Source organism: Stenella coeruleoalba (genome assembly GCF_951394435.1).
Source record: "Stenella coeruleoalba genome assembly, chromosome: X".
Lineage (NCBI taxonomy): Eukaryota > Metazoa > Chordata > Mammalia > Artiodactyla > Delphinidae > Stenella > Stenella coeruleoalba.
The window spans coordinates 106,080,069-106,101,564 of record NC_137152.1 but is presented as its reverse complement, the minus strand read 5'-3'; the positions used below and the strand labels follow the sequence as shown (position 1 = coordinate 106,101,564).

Here is a 21,496-nt window from a genome sequence, read left to right as displayed (position 1 = left end):
GAGTCAAACCCAGGTTTTGATTCTAGGGCCTATCTTAACCACTAGGCTACCCCTTCTCTCAACACCAGTTCTTCATGTGCCAGACCGTCCAACCACCCTGCGTAAGAACCAATACTCTAATCTATAATCATTATAATGAGAGCAACAAAGGACTTATTCCTGTTTTGAAAGTGATGGTAAGTCTGCACTGGTTTACAACCCCTGGTTTATATCAATGACCTTCTCACTCTTTAGGAAGAAATTCTAACTAGGGCAACAAACCCCTACATGTCACCAATTCCACCTTACCAGCTGCTACAGTATAAACCATCAAACTGCTCTGAGGCAATGCTCCTTTCCACATTCCATTCTTGGCTGTGGGATCCTTCTGTGTGTATATGTGTGTTTATATGTGGGGGACAAAGGGAAAGAGGGAAGGCTAGTGAAGGTTTGCAGGGACTTGGGCCAGGGTCAAGATTGGAAAGAGCAAACAGAGGAAGGGAAGCAGAGGCTATAGTTGGACTGATTCTCTGAAACTCCAATTTGTTAGTTTTCTAGCAAGAGAATCGTAGTATGTAAAATTACTCAAACTTCCCTCTTTCACCCATGTTGCTTGAGATCTTCACCCAAACATGAACATATTGGTGCCCTGGATGATCCAAAAAACCACCTGGAACCCCCTCAATGACCACTCTGGCTAAACACTCTTTATTGAAAACTGCTATGGCTCCAAATGCAGTTGTTATTGCTGTGAGGCCTCAAACATATGGAAAGTGTATATGGAAAACTTCCTAGCAGTTGAGCAGCCTGGCTGATTAGCTGTGATGCTTTTAGTGTCTCTGAATTTGATCTGGGCCAGTGCTTCCTAAATTCTCCAAAGATAACCTTGTATTATATAAAGGGAACATTTTTGTTGATTATCAGACCTTGAGATTCACATTTCCTTATTCTCTCCTACTTAACTGCTTGCCTTCCATTTTGCATTCATTGAGCTTTGGGGAAGCAATATTGTAGTTTGAGCTGGTTGGAGGGGTGGGGAAGCATGAAGGCATAAAGAGGACAAAAGTAGAAAGGTAGTTGTCAATTAACAACACGTGTTTTGGAAAACGTTTTATTCAAATTCAAAAAGAACTCAGCTGCACAAATTCATGGGTAATACAAAAATTATGATGGAGTTTTTTCACTGGTGAAAACCATTCCTCCTCATGGCACTTGGAAAATATCCTGACACACCAACTCCAAACACCTAATTTATATCCTGGTTTCAGAAATTTTTCTGAAATTCCAGAATTCATGACATTTTAAGCTGTCTGAAAATGCCTATAAATGTGTCCATGGTAAAGCCAGGGGGAAAAATGGAAAATATTTTATCTCTGGAAGACAACCTTGAGCTATGAAGAAGGGTTCTGTGGGCAATGATAGAGATTTTGAGTTTAATATTCATTGTTTTCTTAAAGAGGGTGGTCAATCTGAGGCTGTTATTACAAATACCCACTTATCCCTTGGAGCACTTGAGCTATAGAACTTCAGGGACAATTTGGACTAGGAATGAGCATAAGCGCTTTGAGTCTCATTGCCTAAGCAGTCTTCAAGTTTCCAATTGCCTTTCCTATCTTGCAGATTCTTTCCTCCTCATTGAAAGAATTCCAATAACTGAAAGGCCACAGGCATTCTAATTAATTTTTTTGCACTGGAAAGCAAGACAGAGAAGTCATCTCCTGCCTCCTGGAAAAATAAGATATTCTTTTCTCTTTAGAAATTGTCTCTGGGGAAAAAGGCCATCCTCCCTACCTGCACTTCCCTCCTAGAAGCATCCCTTTGCATAAGGAAGCACCTTACTTTGATATCTGGGAAGAGGGAGTGAACTGTACTGGTTTGAGAAAATTAGGAAAGAGAAACCACATGGTAATTTAAACAGAGGAAGTTTACTGTAGCTATTAACAATAATGGGGGACTGGCTAGTGAAAAGTAAAGAGAACTGTAAAGAACGTAGGAATAGCAAATACAAGGAACAACCACTATACCGTAAGACTGAGTTAAAGCACCCAAGAGAGAACCCTTCCAAAAGGGATGAGATCCAGACGTTGCAGGAGAGGGCACAGCTGTGGTTCACTGGATAGCAGAGAAATTGCTGTGGTGCTTTGCTGGCAGAACTTTCTGGAATTAAGACTCCTGGAACTTTCTAGAAATCTGCCCAGTGGAACTTTTGGAATATCTACCCTCTACAGTGCCAGGAGAGCTGTTCACAGGGAGGTATCTCAACATAAGACACTCCACTACAAAACTGCCTGAGGGAGGGGTACTGGGAGAAGCTTCTGGGTGCTTCTGATTGCCACGTACTACAGAAACTGCAGGCACTGCAGGAACCTAGTGCTGGGAAGGCTGTGTGTGCTGCTGGACATAGGAAACTGGGGGCCTAGGCTGCAGGAGCCTGCCAGGTGAACGCACCAGCACACTGGGACCAGGAAACACAGCTCCTTCCTGCTGAAATGTCTCTCTCGTGCCCCCTACTGACAAAGCTTAACACTGTGCCAGCTGGCAAGGTAAAATATTTAAAGGGCCCAGAACTCTTCACACAGAGCAAGCAATAAGGGTGAATTTGAAGGTAAGAGGCAACAAACTGATAACTGGCACACCAACCTAGCTCAGGTAATAGTAACTCTCTAATAGTGTTAGCTCCTAGCCCCAGCTCATGTTCTGAGTGGTCTCTCTTCCTCTTACAATTTGGGATGAGGAGATAGAAATCAGTTACCCTTTGTCTCCCTATCTTTTATCGCCTCTCCCCACATCCTGTGTAACAACAGCCACAGGGGAAAATAGCAGCTATAGCTCTTATCTCCACTACTCAACCTCTTCTTCTCTGACTACTAAAATCAGGTTACCTTCAACTCTTTGTTCTCCAGCTACCTTTGCTGTACCAGTTGGGATGGGGACAAGCATTTACTTAATGTCTAACATATAGCAGATTGCAGTAGAGGTGGCAGAGTTCAGTGGTTAAAAGCATGGGCTTTGGAGTCAAGCTTGGATTAGAATCCTCACTCTGCTACTTACTGCCTGTGTGATCATGGGCAAGTTGCTTAACTTCTTTGAACCACCATCTCTTCAACTATAAATGGAGATAATCATACCTGCAACTCGAGAGTGTTGTGAGGATTAGGCGTAAGTAATGTACCAAATATAATGCCTGACACCTATTGCTCCTCCATAAAGTGAGAATCATAATAATTCCTGCCTCATAAGGTTGTTGTAAGGATAACATGCATATAAAACGCTTAATGCAGTAAGTTACACAGGAAGGTGCTCAATAAGTGATAGCTCTACATAGAGGTGTACCTATCAGGCATTGTGCTATGTACTTTACATTTGTTAATTTGTTTACTGTCTTATTTCCCCTTTGCCTTCCCCCCATTCACCCTAGCCTCCCTACTCTGTGCTTCTGCCTACAGAAGGAACAAAAACAATATTCTTGACCAGCTGACTGCCTGCTGCTCTCATGAGCAAACCTAGACCACCAGCCAGACACTCCTCTCAGCCCAGAGGCCCTCTTGAGATGGAGACAGAAGGGCTTAGTTATTCATTCTGGCTCATGACAAAAGGTCTCCATCCCTTGGCAAAAAAACTAATTTCCTTAGTAGTTACACAATTGCTTCTTTGAAGTTGGTTACACACCAAGGGAAGAAAGAGCCAACTCACAGACCTCTAAATCATCCTAAAATCGAAGTCTCATTCTACTTCCAGTCATTAGAGAGAGACTTGGAAGAAAAAGGAAATGAGACTAAATCGTGTTGAAAAGAGCACGTTTTTCTACTGTCAGAGCGATATGCCCCTGGCAGAGTGCAGACCAAGTGACACATACAAAACTCCTGCTTTACTGAAAAAACTTCAGGTGCTTCATAAGCAGCCATTTATACCCATGTATGAATATTTGGTTGGTCTACTGCATAAGTGAAATCTCTGGGTAAGACATCTTAACCTTTTTTGAACTCATGCAACTTAGCAGGAGGCAGGGATAAACATAAAAAGTGGAGAAGTCTGTAACTGTCTAATCAGTCTCTCCCCCTGGGCATGCTTGTTAGAGCTCTTCCACTCTATGGAGCCTGAGCCATTATTTTCAGTGTATGTTCCATAGGCATCGATCCTACCCAAGGAGCCACTGCTTCACAAGGAAATCCCATACATAAGGGAAAGGGCTTTGTTTTGTTGGAGATCTCTTTATATTACAGTCGATGAGGAGTGAAGGGGCCATTTCTGGGATATTTCCTTGGAACTCACAAATAAATACTTGTAGCAAGTCCTTTGCCTCCTGGCTACTATGCAACATGCCATTTGAAACTGTTCGTTAGTGTGCACTCCAAGTTCCTTTGTACGTCCAACTTGCAATCTTAGAGGTGTCCCAGAAAGTAAACTATACATGATATTCCTGAGCTTTTCTTTTAAACATACATTTGTGAGGATTCCTACTTTGTTGATTCTATTATTGTTGATTGTATTATTTCATTTATTCCTACTTATTTTATTTTATTACTAAGCAAGGATTTCAGGTTTAATACCCCAACACTAGGGTATGCTGAACATTTCATGCCCAATGTTGTTGCTTAGACATTCCTTCCAGGCAGAAACTGTCATTCTGACTCATCCATTTACCCAGCCTATACCTAAGGAAATTTGCAACTGGCATCTGCTCACAATAGCTAGTATAGCTGCAGCCATCACCTCTAGAGAAATAGGAATTAGTCACCTTGCCAGTTTCCCACACATCCTATCCAACTTTCTGAGCAATTTCATTAGCATTACTACAAAGTAAAATTAACACTAAATGGCAAAGACAAGCTTACCCAAACCAAGGCCTTGGAATCCAGCCAGTCCCCCAACAGAGAAGCAATTGCTACTCATTGCAACACAGTGAGTGGACATGTACAGGTGGGGATAGATGGCAGTAAGGTGCCTAAGCAGAGACTGCATGTTCATGTGGAGTGAATCTGCTACCCAGAGACCTGGATATTGAACTAACAAAGGATAACAAAGGATTTTAAAGGGCACAAAAACATGGCACTTTTATTTCCATTGCTTCTAATGGTTTGAACAAAGAACTCCCTGTTGTCCAGCCTCTGCCATTTTTTAAAAAAAATTTTGCTTTCTCTACTCAAGCAGGAGACAGCAAGCACAGCTACCCAGTCTCCCACTGTATGTCTCTGCTTCCCAGCTACCCCTACCTGACTCACCTTCCATTGCATGGAGTGGAAAAACTATACATGTTGGGATATTTTCCTTTTTAGGCTCAAAACATCACTGAGAGGCATTTTTTAAAATCTCTTTACAGGAACAAAAGAGCATGTTTAACAGATTAAAAGTGATTAGAAGATCATCCCCTGGGAAAACAGAGAGTAAGAGGAGATAGATTAATATTTCTGTTGAAAAGGGGTTTTTTTGCATTGGGGTTTAATATAAGTGATAACTTTGATCACAATGGTTTTCTTGAACATTAAGACAGATTACTTAAGGAGACTGCAGCTGTGGGTAGGATTATCTGCTTATTATGCCGCATGCCCAGGTGAAGATAGGTCCACAACCTCCAGACTGATATTCAGCCAATGTGCCCTGGATGGTCATACCAGTTTTAAAATACTGGAAAACTTCTCTTCCAGTTGGTAAATAGGTACTGCCAGGTGCCCCATAAGTGATAACCAGCCATTCCTGCCAATAAATAATCACTGTCCAGATCCCCCCTAAGTGACGGCCTGTCACCCAGGCCATCCTGATCCTCCTGGTATCCTCCAGACTTCCCACAGTCTAGCAATAATGGATTGACCTCTGGCACAACAAGGGGATTTCCTGGGCCCTACTCCAGTGGTAAGGTTCTGTTTGGTTGCTCATGCCATACTGGTGTTTGAATATTTTGAATATCATTCCTAGTTCCCCTGATCTTATTCCCGTGACTTCAGATCATTTCTGTAGACAGAACCAACCAGCTAACCAGAGAACCCCTAGTAGAGTTTCTGTTCTGCTCTTATGTAGGCTAGCTTCAGTTAGTGAAAGAAGAAATTAATAGGGAAAATATTAGCAAGATTAACTTGGGGAAAATTTGTATAAAATTTGGGGAAAGCATTTTTACTTAAAAAAATAACCAGTAAATACTGTGAGCCACAATTAGTGTCAGGTAGTACAGTGCTGTCAGCAAATTGAAGGAGATCAAACTCGGCTGTTTGTTCATTCACTATGCCATATCCCAGAGCATAGTTAGCAGTATATAAGGTACCATCCCTACCCTCAAAGTTCTTACAACCCAGCAGAGGAAATATCGCAGGTTACCAGATAATTATTCATACAAGGTAAAATACTGATGGCCATTTAGAGAATCGTACTAGCGCTAAGTATCTCTTAGATATGTATTGAATACAATGTCAGCATACTTTCTGTTGTACAAGGGAACCCCCAGACTGGAAAATGTTCAATTCGTATGAGAAAAAATAAGAGGGGGTTCACTTCGACAAAACCAGACTATCTCTGTGATAGTAAATTAGTACTAACTGTACAATGATGAGTAATATTTAATGCTACAAACCCTGATTACCAAAGAAAAGCTTATTGAAATCAGTACAATGATGCAAAACAGACCATTGAAGGATTCCTTCTGCTCCTATGATGGAAACAAATTGGATAATTTTGATTCCTTATCATCCTCTATGAAATTGTATTTGCTAATAGAATGCAAATATCATTGGTAAAGAAAGAAGAGCAGAGATGAATCATTATAATGAATGTTCAAATAAAGAGCATCAGATTCAGAAAGTTACATTATTATATTGCCTAAATAAAACCAACCAGGATTTCCCACTGCAAACAGTCAGGACTTTGTGTATAACACACTTGTTTAAAGTGCAGTGACTAGAACGCTTATTCCTCCTAGGTAATGCTGGAGTTGGTACTACTGTCGCAGAGACTTTCTGGAAACCCAATTGAATTCTCCTGTGTGAGGTTCTCTTAGCCATCTCGGAGAGGATGCATCCTTCTTAATTTGTTGGTATCCATTTGGCTTTCTTCATTTCTGGTTAGCAATCTTCTGCTCCAGACTTCCTACCACCAGCTGGAATGGGAAGGGGAATGCAGGCTGATATGTCTCGTACCATCATTAACCCGCTCACCTTCCAGCCTCATGCTGGGGTCTCTGACACTTGCCAAATGGCTTCCCTATGTGAGAAGTTCATAGGGATTGAAGTTGCATCAGTGGGTGGTAGGGAAGGGGCTCCCTAGGTGTCAGACATCACATTTGTCTTACTCTTGCCTCATTCACTGAATCAATTCTCACTGAGTACCTACTGTGCACTAAGTGTAGCCTCTTTTACTTTATTCCTAGAAGTCTGTATTCCTTTCCTTTCCCACATGTTTTGGCCAATTCACTGGTATCCTGAAATGCATCAACCTCAATTCTCCCCTCTGATGAGCTTAAGTGGACTTTAATAATCCCTACTAAATTGTCTTGTGACTCTGTCATATGAATAAAGGCTATGGACTCTAGGTTAGATTGTAAGCATCAAATTAATTTTACTGCAAAGGTCAGGCTGCTCTCCTGGTGTTCTGTTGTGCTTGAAGGTTAGTCACTGCATGCTTGACCAAAACCTTCCTGTCTGAGCTGTATTCAAAACAGATTTCAAGATATAGCCAGATTGAAAGCCAGACATTTGGAGATAAAGACTGTGTACTTTGACCCCCTGGAAAAAGCAAGCAGCTGCAGTGATTTTATATATATATACAATACATCATCATCATCTCCAGGAGATGATAGGCATTAAGCTCAGCACCTCTTGCTCCCAAAGCAAATGTCTGCTCATCTTTTCCACATAGCTGCTCATGTCAGAGGAAAGGAATATTTCTTCCCAAATGACTTCTAAACTTGCTGAGAAGTGCTGCCCCTAGGGAAGCAGGACCTATCAGTGGAGTTTGGCTCAAAAAAAGACATAATCGTATTCAGATAATGGCAGATACCTCTATCCTGGTTCCCTTTAACCTTCATCTGTCTTCCTAATTTACCACGGGTTCTCCCTTTCCAGCTCACCTCTCTTGGCCAAGCCTGTCGTGAGTTCATGCACTCCTGATGTATGTGTCTAATATACTCATCAGTTCAAGTTCTACAAGTAACATTCATGTAATAATAACTTGCCATTTATATTCCTGGAAAAATCCAAAGATGGTATCTGAGGCTATCAGGTCATATCCAGGCTATTGTCAGAGCTACAATACCTTGAGGCTATAGGGGCTGGGGTCACAAACTTCTTATATCATGACAGTTCCTTTGGGCACAATTGTGGTCTCTTTCAAATTTCCTTAGAAGAGACAGCAATAGTCAATTTTCTATTCCAGAGAATAGAGGGAGATATAGTCAGATTGCAATTCTGAATTTAATTCTTCTCAATGAGAAATTTACAAGTAGACCTAGGGAAGCTCTGTAGCCTTTTGTTCCTTACAACGTTCAACTTTCACCTGTGACAGTCATACTGCTGACCCACTGTGTGCAGGATGTGTGTGTTCAGTGGTTGGGTTGTTTTCTTTTTTTCTGAGTAATCCTCATCCTCTGCCCAAGTCTCCTATAGCCAGTTGTGTTTGCAAGACAAGGCCAGGTGAGATGTATAGCCTGAGGCTCTGGAGCAGAGCAAAGCAGAAAGTGAAGTGACTCAGGAAGGCATCATCTGGAATACTGAACACCAGCTAAGTCACTAAAACAGATCCAAAATGTTTTTCTTTCAGGAAAATTCAATCCCTCCTTGCAGATACCCTATGAGGGGGCTAACATTCCATCTGGACAGACACATAAATCAAACACCTTAATTTCTGAAACAGAATGACAGCTTGGCCAGTTTTTATGTCTAATAGCTAAAACATGTAGGCCTCTCTTCAGCCCAGAACGGACTGTCTGCCTTCCATGTGCTCACTAGAGCACTCCCTCTTGAATTACCTGCCCTATAGCTCTTAGCTATATATAGGGACACGCCAACCAGATGTGCTTGCCTAAGAAGTGCTGTCTCCAGGGAAGCAGGCCCTATCATCAGTGGAGTTTGGTTCCAAAATGACATGATCATATTCAAATAATGGCAGACACTTCTGTCCTGGTTCCCCATAACCTCATCTGTCCTTCTCATGTACCTCATGCTCTCTCCTGTTCACCTCCTTTGTGTACCCCTTTTGTGAGTGCATTCACTGCTGATGGAAATGTCTAATATACTTGTCAGGTTAAGTTCTCCTGGTATCTTTCATGGAGGAACTTACCAACATCCCACCTTTAAGATTTTCTTACTCTTTTCCTCTAACCAGTAGGACAAACAGGATTGTCACTTTATACTCAGGCCTCCTATGGAGTCTTGTTCAGTCTTCATTTTGTGTGTGAATTTGCCAACCTCTAGCCCCAAGTAGATTATAAATTATCTGAGGGAAGTAACTGTCTTTTGTTTCTCTCGTGTCCCTCTCAGTCTAACAAAAACATAATAGGGGCTCAATAAGTACCGTTTGTTCATTCATGAAACTAGGAAATACTATTCAAATGGACTATACTGTTTCTGGATTCCAGTGTACTCTTTTTTTCTTCTCAGAAATGAAATTTTACTCTGAGGTTGTATTGTACTCTGCCAGAAGTAAAAATGTACTCTGTGGTTCTGTGCTTTGAACTACAATCAGATATTCCAATTGTAGTGGCTTAAGGAATCTACACTTCTCACTGTAGCTGAGAGAGTGGCTGAAAACTCTGATCTACTGCATTCAGTAGGTGCTGCTATCATCAAAGGAGCAGCCCAAAGCCCTTTGCCTCTGTACCTTGGCTCTCTTTCTAACCCAAATTCTGATGTGGGGTGGTCGTACTGCCTCTGCTAATTTTCACTTAACCTCTCCATGCCTCCCTGTTTTCTTCAAAAAAGCCCATCAATATCGACCTGCCTTCCAGGGATGTTTTGAGGACATAATGCTGATAAGAAAACATTCTCTATGAGAGAATATTGATGGCAGTTGTTCTGTAGCCACAGAAAGAGAGGGCACTCAGCAGTAATTGGGGGCCATGTTTAGCCACCCAACCAGCCATTATCGTTAGTACTCAGATTGATTCTAATGCATCATAATAATGCAGCTTGTGATCCACATGTAGGGGGGTAATTTATTGTCAGGTGGTGATTGTTAGTAATAACAAGCTGTTTGAACATATTCAGAACATAGTTGTACACATTTCTTGTTTTTCTTTCTTCCTTTGTCTATCCTATTTTCTCCTTTTATACTGCATATTATGGTATTGTTTTTATTCTTTAAATAAGCTTAGTGTCTCAATGAACAGCTAGAATACAGGAGACTGATTTGGAAAAGCAGTTTAAGTAGGCAAGTCCAATTTAAGAATGGTGGTGGATTTTATCACTCAGCTTTATTAATGGGCCTCATTCCCACTGTATCGCATTTCTTCCCCCAACACATTCGTATAAAAGCCCTTGCCTCTCCCATTAACCCCTTTGGCTGGTGTTAACTCATTCCTGGGCATTTGTTGCCATAGCTGCAGCCACCCCTCAGCTGGAGCCCTTGTGCTAGCCCCTGAAGAGGCCATGAGGGGCTGGCCTGCTTATTCCAGGCGTCAGCTGTTAGGCGGAGGCCAAGAGCCTTGCAACCTCAGAGGTCAAACAGCCTGTCCCGTGCGTTTAAGCCCTGTCTTTTTTTTTTTTTTTCTTAGCAGCAGATGGGTATGTGGCTGTCCAGCCTCAAGGCTGGGAAACATGTGTGGGAATATTACCAGCACTCTTCCTCCCTCACCCCCTCCTGGGCACCCAAGCAGGTAGCCTAGCACCATATTCAAAAAGATGATCGATATTTCCACTCTGTTGTTTGAATCTCTTCCTTCAACACCTGCGGCAGCTGTGGGGAATTGTGCACAACTTGCGTCTGTTCACTGAAATAATTGCCAACAGTTTTATGGAGCGTCTCGTGTGTATTTTTGCCTGTTTACAGATTTGATTATATCGTTTGTAGAATGGAAACGTGGCTTTCCACTGCTTACTCTCATTCTTATAGATCTTCAAGGAGAAACCCTTTTAAAAACAAAATGGAAATGACATGCAAATGGTTATGTTAATATCACACAGGCAAAAGTCAGGGCCTTCAGAAGGCTCCTCAGGCGCAAACTCATCAGGTGATGAGCACATCTTGTACACATGGCTGAGTCACCAGCCTGCACCGTCCTAAGAGAAATAACCAGGAAGAGAAAATGTTAGATGCCTGTAATGTGTGACTACTTTCTGCCCTAGGCTTCAGCACTGACATAGGCCAGAGCAAACACAACTCTCACACATGCAGATTGGACAGGTTCAGTGGGATTTGAGGAAGATGTTCAAAGGTGGAAAGTTTCCACATAGACCAGTAATACAGAGTTGGAAAAGAAATTTTAATTTTGTCTGTGTTGTGCCAGCTTTGCCAGACAGCTGGCAAGGATAAATCTGTGGATTCGCTCCAGACTTTAGAAATTCATAACCATCTAGTCCTTTACCTTGACTTTAACAGCACTGATATCATAGCATCAACAACAGCAGCAGAGCCACAGCAACATTAACAGCTAACATTTATGGAGTATCCTATACCCTTCAAAATACTTTTACAATAAATATCTCTTGTTTAAACATCTCACCAACCCTGTAAGATCAGTATTATTGCTGTCTGTGTTTTTGAGATGAGGGAACCAAGGCTCAGAAACATTAAGTGACTTGCCCAAAGTCACATAGCTGGCAAATAACCTAGCCTTCTGACCCCAAAACCCTGAGGTACCCCTGCTAGGCAATACACACAGCCCTGTCACCCTGCTCGCTAGCCCACTGCCACCGCCATGTCCCCAGATCTCTGGGTAAACAAATTAAGACCCATGCAGGGATTTGCTTGAAAAACAAAAGGAAAGTACCCTTGTTACAAAAGAATTACTGACTTTCCGTATGGGTTCACTACTAAATGATACCTTTGACACTCGTGTTTGTTCATGCATTACCAACTACTGGGCAAAATGGAGGTGGGTGGGGGAAGCCAGGGAGAGGGGAGGGATATGAAGGAGAACACCACAAATTAAAGCTCCTGGCAACTGAAGAATCCTTCCAAAATTCAGATAAAACATTTCTGAAGGGACAGAGTCATTATACATAGTACTACTATAAAGATAAGCAAGGAATAATTAACACAAAATTCAGAATAGTGGTTATCTCCGAGGGGAGATGGAAGGAATTACAGGAGGGGCACACAGTGGCCTTTAAAGGTAATAGTTATATTCTTTTTCTTCAACTGCATGTCGGATATACAATTTTCATTGCACCATAGTTTTTTATACTTCACACTTGTCTTTTATAAATTCCTCTTTGTACCTACTCAATATTTAATATTTAAAGAATAGAAGAAAGTGTGAGTCAGTGGAAAAATAGGATTTGATATACAGAAATCAACTTTACATTTTTAAGGAACACTGCTCTTGAAAGCTAAGTGCACTTTGATAAAATCCTTAGCCAGCTTGCTCTGACAGTGTCTTCCAGTGACATACCAGTTAGCTTCTCAAGAAGTTGTGATTTGTGAGGAGGGCATGCTTTCCCAGAATTTTGCTAGGGTCGTTGAGCATTTCAGCTGCCTTGCCCCTCCCTTCTCATCCCCTCCTTTTTGACAGTGAACTTCTAGCTTCTGGAAGAGGAAAGAACAGTGGCATGGTCATTTGGGAATTTGAAGTTAAGTGCTTGAACTGTAAGTGTGGATTTATGGGTTGTTACCCAAAGACATATTATCTTTAGGCTTTCCTTGGTGTTGGACCTGACAAAGAATGCAGTCAACGAGTGGGCTTGTGTATTTATTTTCATCACTGTTTGGTTCCTCTCTGGCCAGTCTAGGCATGCTGTAAGCACAGGCTGACAGGAATTATGGCTTTTCTTCATGTGGAAATAAGTGGATAAGCAAATACTCTCAGCCTGATTTTGTTTCCAATTCATTATTTACAGGGAATTCACCCTTTGTAATCATTTTCAAATCAAATTTGCTCTACCAATCCCTGTAAGGTTTGCTCTGGAGATCATCACCAATGTAGACGTCTTTTATTTTTTAACCTCTTTTGTCTCCTCCATGTTAATGCCAATTAAAAAAAAAAGAAATACAAATGGATTAAAGGTGATGTCACTAGTGGCCTGGAGATTCACTCAGGAAGAAAATTTAAGTTACAGCAGAAATGGATAAAAGGAAAGCAAGTCAATAACTCACATGTGTTTGCTATTCAGACTACTATTGCTGTATTAAAATATTCAGGAGAGCTATTGAATTAAGTGGGGAAAAAATACATCATATATAAGATAGATTCCAGGAAAGGCACTATTGTTAATACTGTTCCAGAATCACAAACCGTTGACCAAATCACTTGCATGTGGATTATTCCTGGAGTAGGCTGACACATACAGTGGGTGTCCCCTGCTCAGCTGTCACAGAGGTCACAGCCATGACCTCCCTTTCTAACCTCCCTTTGTCTTACTGGAAAGCTTGCCATGAAGAGCAACCTCTTCTCCTGCCTACCACATTGCCTCCCATCCTGGTCATGGATAATCGAGACGTAATACTAAGTTATTCTGGTTTTCTTTCACCACAGATGGGGTGATCACAAAAGAGAGCCTGGATGCAATGCCATCCATGCTTTTGGAGAAAAAAGCAAGTGGGTTTTGGCAGCAGGTCTGATGGGTTTGTGGTATGTATATACAGTGGGGGCGGAGGGTAACACCAGAAAATCTTTTGAGGATTTTATTACCAGTACCACTTTTAGAAAATGCATCGATCAGATGAGAGGCATATAAATTAGTCCTGCTTTTCTTTCTAGCAGTACTCTTGGTAAATAATTGGTTAAAGAGAAGCCATCTTATGCTTTTTTGTTTAAATATATTCCCCACTGTTATTAATGGCTGGTTCCTATACTGGTACTTTCCTGCCCTTTTCACCTGAAGTAATCATAACACTCCCCTCTCTCCTCACCCACAATGGCCCCTGCTTTCCATAAGATATCAGAGGTAATACCCACTATGGTTAATATATTAATAATAATTACTGGCATTCTACTTATTAAGCTAGGCATTGCAGTGGGTCTTTTTTTTCACATATTTTCTCCTTTAACCCTTACCACAACCCAATGAGATAGGTACTTGTTATTATCATTTTTCAGACGTGGAAAATGAAGAACAGAGACATTAAGTCACTTTCTTAGCATCACACAGATAATAAGTTTCGGGCCAAGATTAGAACTTGGATCTAATCCAAACAGCATGATCCTAACTACTGTTACAACCCCATTTTTTCTTCATTCAAGGTCACACAGCATTAAGGGTTGAGAGTTTGTTATTCTTAGTCTGGCCAAAGGCATGATGGGGATTGCTGGGAGTGTGTTGCAGTTTTCAAAAAAACCTCAATCATTTTGAAAAATGAAGGGTAGTGGGGATGGTGTGAAGTTCTGTATAGTAAAGTCTATTGTTTTCTGATTATTTGTCAAATTGAGGTGGAGTTTGAAAATTCAAGTTAGGCTGCCTATAGAGGTGAAGAAGCTAGAAAGGGGCCAGGGCTGCTGGCCCAAAGCAGAGCCATTAGTCACTGCCTCCTGCGGCTGTATGTGTATATATAGCATTGCCCTTAGTATTTGAGGATGACTCTGCTGAGGCAGCTAGTTCTCAAGCCAAAGTTCCCATTATCAGTAGGATTTAACACTTGACTTGTTTATAGTGGTCATGGCCAGTGTCCTACCCCCACGACTTAGACCATGGCCTTGCAGCCAGTGACTTGCAAAGCAAGTCAACAACATAGGCTAATACCCATCCTCTCAGAGTCCAACGAACTGGAGAACACAAAATGACTCCAGTTTTTTAACATTCTACTTTTAGGAGCAAGGAATAATAAGTAAACTGATATGGAAAATATTCTCCACTCATGCCCATCCCCCCAAATAAGAACAATTTCTATTCTAGGTTTTAGACTTAGCACAAATACAACCTTATCTCCTACACTTTTAAGATATCCACAGTACCATAATTGACTTATATTTCAAAACTCACTTTAAAATAACCTTCTCCAGCATAACATCACTTCCTCTATGCTCCCCTCCCTCCTCCACCACCACCTCTCATCCTAGCAAAGTGGCTACCTCCCCTTTCTTCATATCTGTTTAGCCATTATCAAACAATAATTTTGTTTTCGCGTTTGTCTCTCCCATTAGTCTATGAACCCTTCAAAGGGCAGGGAAACATTGATTTTTCACCTTGGTACCATCAAATGCTGTGTGGATTTAACATGTTTGTTAAATTAATATTCAGAATGTATCCTGAAGCCCTGCCATAACCTCACTCAAAGATTCAGGTACGCCTAGCACATATTGACCACCTGTGTTGTTTTTACCACAACCCTGGGAAAGGGGTGGTACCATTCTTATTTATAGATGAGAAAACAAACTCTGTGTTTCTCAAATTTGTAGTGGGCATAAGAGTTATCTAGGGTGCTTGTTCAACAGGCAGATTCCCCAGCGCCACCCAGATGAAAACCTCAGCCAGGGACCCTGGAACTTGGCTATTTAGCAAGCGCTGCAGGTGATTCTGATGCACATGGTTGGAATGCACTTGGACAAACACGGGTGTAAGTGATTGCTGCACTGCGAGTAAATAGTGGAGCCAGAGTTCAAACTCAGCCCTCCTAGTTCCAGATCTAGCCCATGCTATATTTATCTTTGTTGTACTCTATCTCCTATGGCAAGGAAGTGGACTGAAACATGTTGGAAAGATTTTCAGCAAAAAGGGCTAAAGCAAAACAGCTTGTAGATTAACCCCAGGGCTGTTTATTTTTTGCTCCTCCAAGAGATCTTGCCAGACTTCCAACAGCATAGCAGCAGGGTTGCCAAATCATCTCTTATGCAACTTACCTCAGAAAAGCATTGACCACAGAGCTTTGGGAACTTTCAGAGTTTATGCTTCTAATTTGTTCTTTCTCCATTTCCCCCTCCACCACCAACCATGCCATTAACCTAAAGAGCATGCTCAGTACCTGAAATGCAATTAGTTGATTTGTTAAATATTAAAATTTATAGTTGAAAACCAGTACCTACAATATTTGGGACCTGACAGTAATATTAATGTGTCTGTTTCAAAACTAGGAAAAGAAATGTGAGGCTTAACAGGCAATTAGTGGAGATGTTAAAGTAGCTGATATATGGTAGTATTTTTTGTGGCCCAATTATTCTTTTGGTGCTTTTTTAAAATATTAATTAATTAATTAATTAATCTATTTATTTTGGCTGCACTGGGTCTTAGTTGCGGCACACAGGATCTTCACTGCAGCATGCGGAATCTTTAGTTGCGGCATGTGGACTCTTAGTTGCGGCATGCAGGTTTCTTAGTTGCAGCACGTGGGCTTCTTAGTTGTGGCACACGGGCTTCTTAGTTGCAGCATGCGGACTTCTTAGTTGTGGCATGCAGACTCAGTTGCAGCATGTGGACTCCTAGTTGCGGCATGCAGACTCAGTTGCGGCATGCAGGTTTCTTAGTTGCAGCATGCGGACTTCTACGTTGCGGAATGTGGGCTTAGTTGCGGCATGCGGACTCTTAGTTGCAGCATGCGGGCTTCTTAGTTGTGGCGTGCGGACTCTTAGTTGTGGCATGCGGGCTTCTTAGTTGCAGCACATGGGCTTCTTAGTTGCAGCATGTGGACTCTTAGTTGCAGCATGTGGACTTCTCAGTTGTGGTACATGGACTTCTCAGTTGTGGCATGCATGCAGGATCTAGTTCCCCGACCAGGGATCAAACCTGGGCCCCCTGCATTGGGAGCATGGAGTCTTACCCACGGGAACACCAGGGAAATCCCTGGTGTTCTTTATCTAAATGTTAGGTGAGGAAATGTGGAATGAATGTGATGATGTAATCCTAAAGACTAAGACTAATGGCCACAGTCAACCATTCACCCTAGACCTGAGTAATATGAGTTCACTGGTATCTCAGAAGCCCAAGAAACCAGGAGTGAGAAATTATGGACCTTAGTGTGGAAAGGCCCAAGAGAGCCTCTCTAGTACGGCTAGCCACTGCTCTTACTGACTGAGGAAGCCCTCCAAGGTTCCCATGGTGGAGCCTGCTGGTTTTCTAGGACTCCTACATCTGACTTCAGCCTATTCTCCTGGCTCACATTCAGCTAATAACCTTGAAGTGACAAGCACTATCTCTGAGGTTCCTCAACTCACTCGTGCCAGCCCATCTTGAAATAACAAAGGAGGCCCCTGGCTCCAGCTTAGGGAAGTGGGAGGAGAGACCCTCACATGGCAGCTAAATGGTTTCTTTCTTAAACAGAAAAAAAAAAGGAAGGGAAAGATAAAGGAAGTGGTGTTAAATCATGACTGAGTACATGCTCTGTGTCTCAGGTTCTGTGTTCTTTATACTGTAGTGACAGGATATAGCTCAGTGCCTAAAAGTGTGGGCTCTGGAGCCATACTGCCTGAATCTGAATTTCACCTCCAGCATCAACTACACCTGTGACCCTGGGCAACTTCCTAACTTCTTTGTGTTCCATTTTCTTTATCTGTAAATTGGGTCTAATGATAAATCTTACCTATCTCATAGTGTTGTTATGTGGATTAGATTAAATAATAATATAAAGCCTTGAAACAGTGTTTGGCACATAATAAGCATTTAATCAATATTAGGGATCAACATTATTATCATTAGCTTAGTACATGAAAGATAGGTATCATTATCTCTAACTGAAGGTGAATAAATATGCTAAAGAGTTTTCAAAACTTGCCTAAAATCACACAGCTTGTAAAAGAGCCAAGACTTGATTTGAGATCTGTCTGGCCCCAAGGTCTGTACTCCTCCCACTATACCCTGTTCCCTTCATAAATGTAGGATATATGCTGTGAGTTCCTTGAAGAGATGTATGCCAAAACTTTTGGCCTTCTTCTTCCTCACTACACCCCCACTGCAACTGCCATCTGGAGGGCTGGCTTGGTGCCCTGGCTTCTTATACACCTAGTTTAAAACCTTGAACATTCTTATAACTGCTCCAATATGGAGGTGGCTCTCTCCAAGACCCCTTGGCTTATAGACTAGAACAGTGAGTCTTCCAGCATGGGGGTTAGTTTGTGAAAGCACCCTCTAACCTGAGGTTCTCATCTGCATACCTTGAGGATCAAGCTACTCTTTCCCACCCCCAACCCCACCACACTCACAGCTCCTGTGAGAATAATTACCTACTATATGGGCTAGCATAAAAACCTTTCCCTTTCCCTTTTATTTTTTCTTTTCCCTCTCCTTCCCTCCCCCTCCCCAAGGAAGAATATATTATGGCATCCTGATCCCCTTGAGTGGCTCTTTGATTCATCCTTGGTAACACTCATAAGGAGATAAAGCCCTCACTTGCCTGATAGCGTCATCTCTCTCAAGCCTCCTGGGAGCCTTGTCTTAAAGCCCCCGTCAATTCTCTCACCCTGCAGAGCCATGATGCAAGCTGTGGCGTCACTGCTGGTGATGTCTGTGATCAGAGAGAGAGGTGCCCAGGGCTTCAGTGCCTTGCTCACAAACAATAATGGATTGTTAATTCTCAAAGAAAATGAAGAAGGATTCAAAATAACACCTACAACGCACAATATTACTTCCTGAGCAATAAATACCAAACAGAAGATGAACCCTTGAGCCCTAGGCTTAACATAGACCCAAAACATGAGTTATCCTGCTGTTTCCTTTCCCTTAGCCAGAGAACAGAAAATACAATGTTATTGAGTTCTAGGACACCCCATCCTGGCCTTGTGCCATAATCTTCCACAACATATACTTCTTGTATGTCTACTGTATGCAAGGTTCTGTGTGATATGCTGGAGATGGAGTTTTCTTCTGTGTTCCACACAAGCATTTTCTACACTTCTCTCTTTTCCTTTGTCATGATATTCCTAGTGCTATTTCCAGGACCACTCTCAAAACAGTACCCCATCAGCCTTCCACAGCACCTGGATTCCTCACCATAAGGATAATTTCTTTGGTGTGAAGCATAAAATTAACCTTGCTAAAAATGTTAATAGATTCCTGGTTGAGGATGGGAGGGGTGTGATCAGATTAGTCTTAGCACAGTGGCATAAGGGTGTAGGGCATAAGCTGCAGAAGTTGGGATTGGCTGCACATGTGGTGGACAGGAAGGAAGTGTAAAGAAACCAGGAGTATAAGGCACCCTCCAGTAAGAACATATGAAAATTGCTACAATAGAGCTGGGTTTGTTAAACTTGGCACTATTGGCATTTGGGGTCAGATAATTGTTTGGGGGTGGGGGGTTGTCCTGTACGTTGTAGGGTGTTTAGCAGTATCCCTGAACTCTACCCACTAGATGTCAGTAGCACCTCCTCACTCCCAGTTGTGACAATCAAAGGTGTTTTCAAATATTACCAAATGTCCCTGGGAGGGAAGGTAAACTCAGCCCCCATTAAGAACCACTACAATACAGGACATGGGGAGCACCCATCTGTAATGATGAGCTCTATAGCCCTCCCAGCTCAAATATTCTGTAACCTTCTGACTCCTTTAGTTTTGTATAAGATAGTGGTTAAGAGCATGAACTGTGGAGCCAGATTGCCTGGGTTTGAATCCCAGCTCCACTGCAAGCTAACGTATGACCATGGACAGGTTGCTTAACCTCTCTGTTCCTGCTACCTCATCAGTAAAATGAGGATAATGAGAGGTCCTACTTCACAGGGTTATGAGTTTTTAATTAATGTACATAAAGTGTCTAGGAGAATGCCTGGCACATAATAAGAATTAAAGAAGTGTTAACTATTATTAGTCTTGTTATAATTACTATTATTAATACTATCATTCACCATTTATCTAAGTCCTAGTACGTTCCAGAGTCCTGATGTCTCACCCAGGTTTAAACCACTATTTTCCTTCTGCAGAAATGACTAGAGAGCTAAATCCACGGTTCAGGACCACACAATGTCAAGAAATTTTAAATGGCTATGGGTCTATGAAATAGGCATTGCAGGTAAGCCCCGCTTTGTACAATTACTGAGTTCTTACAGAGTTCACTTATTTAAAAGCCAACTTATTGGCACATACTTTGAGTTAGTCACTGTAGAATACACAAAAGTAAATGAGGTTTATATCCCCTGCCCTCAAGGTGCTAACAAATATAGCTGCTACATGCACATTTATTTTAGTAAATTTAATAACCTTACATTCTCAAAGTAATTCCAATCATTGCCTTCTTACCTATAAAGAATTTTTCTGTGATGAAAATTATCTCCCCATCTCCAGACTTACCTTTCTTAAAGTTAGTATTTCCGTAATCGTGATTCTCTTACATTATCAGCATGTTCAGATTATAATACCCCAAATTATCACCATGTTATCTTCATCTGTCTCTCCCTCCATTTAAAATATTCATAAGAAACTCACTAAAATATATTTTATCTTAATACAACAACAGAATATTATCCCATTCTAAATAGCTTGGCATCTGCTTCTGGGAAGAACAATGTCTGTGCAAGACTCCCTTATATATATACTCATAGATTTCCTTATTAATTTGTTTTAAATTGTTTGCTGCACATCTTCTCTATGTCAGACACAGTTTGTATGCACTAGGAATAACAAGGAGGAGTAAGAGACTTCAAAGTCTAGGAGGAGAGACAGCCACAGAAAGAGGTGACAAAAATATAATGTAGTAGCTGCAATAGTAATGTTTTTTTCTGTTTTGTATTGTTTTGTTTTTTAAACATCTTTATTGGAGTATAATTGCTTTACAATGGTGTGTTAGCTTCTGCTGTATAACAAAGTGAATCACCTATACTTATACATACATCCCCATATCTCCTCCCTCTTGCATCTCCCTCCCACCCTCCCTATCCCACCCCTCTAGGTGGACACAAAGCACCGAGCTGATCTCCCGGTGCTATGGGCTGCTTCCCACTAGCTATCTATTTTACATTTGGTAGTGTATATATGTCCATGTCACTCTATCACTTCGTCCCAGCTTACTCTTCCCCCTCCCTAAGTCCTCAAGTCCATTCTCTATGTCTTTGTCTTTATTCCTGTCCTGCTCCTAGGTTCTTCAGAACCTTTTTTTATTTTAGATTCCATATATATGTGTTAGCATATGGTATTTGTTTTCCTCTTTCTGACTTACTTCACTCTGTATGACAGTCTCTAGGTCCAACCAGCTCACTACAAATAACCCAATTTCGTTTCTTTTTAGGGCTGAGTAATATTCCATTGTATATATGTGCCACATCTTCTTTATCCATTCATCTGATGATGGACACTTAGGTTGCTTCCATGTCCCGGCTATTGTAAATAGAGCTGCACTGAACATTGTGGTACATGACTCTTTTTGAGTTATGGTTTTCTCAGGGTATATGCCCAGTAGTGGGATTGCCGGGTCATATGGTAGTTCTATTTTTAGATTTTTGAGGAACCTCCATATTGTTCTCCATAGTGGCTGTATCAATTTACATTCCGATTAGCAGTGCAAGAGTGTTCCCTTTTCTCCACACCCT

At 41.6% G+C, this 21,496-nt stretch overlaps 1 protein-coding gene across 7 annotated transcripts in view; it reads left to right on the top strand.

Moving 5' to 3' along the window:
- ENOX2 (ecto-NOX disulfide-thiol exchanger 2) overlaps positions 1-21,496 on the top strand; it is a 298,921-nt gene that overhangs the window by 178,867 nt on the left and 98,558 nt on the right. For 2 of the 7 annotated variants that reach the window (XM_079910126.1, XM_079910127.1), the window contains exon 1: positions 19,931-19,983. The exons of 4 other annotated variants lie outside the window; for them this stretch is intronic. In XM_079910126.1, the coding sequence (XP_079766252.1) occupies positions 19,935-19,983 (49 nt within the window). In that variant the 5' untranslated portion in view covers positions 19,931-19,934. Of the gene's footprint in view, positions 1-19,925; positions 19,984-21,496 lie in introns of those variants that run through there. One more of the 7 variants, XM_079910130.1, reaches the window with a different exon arrangement.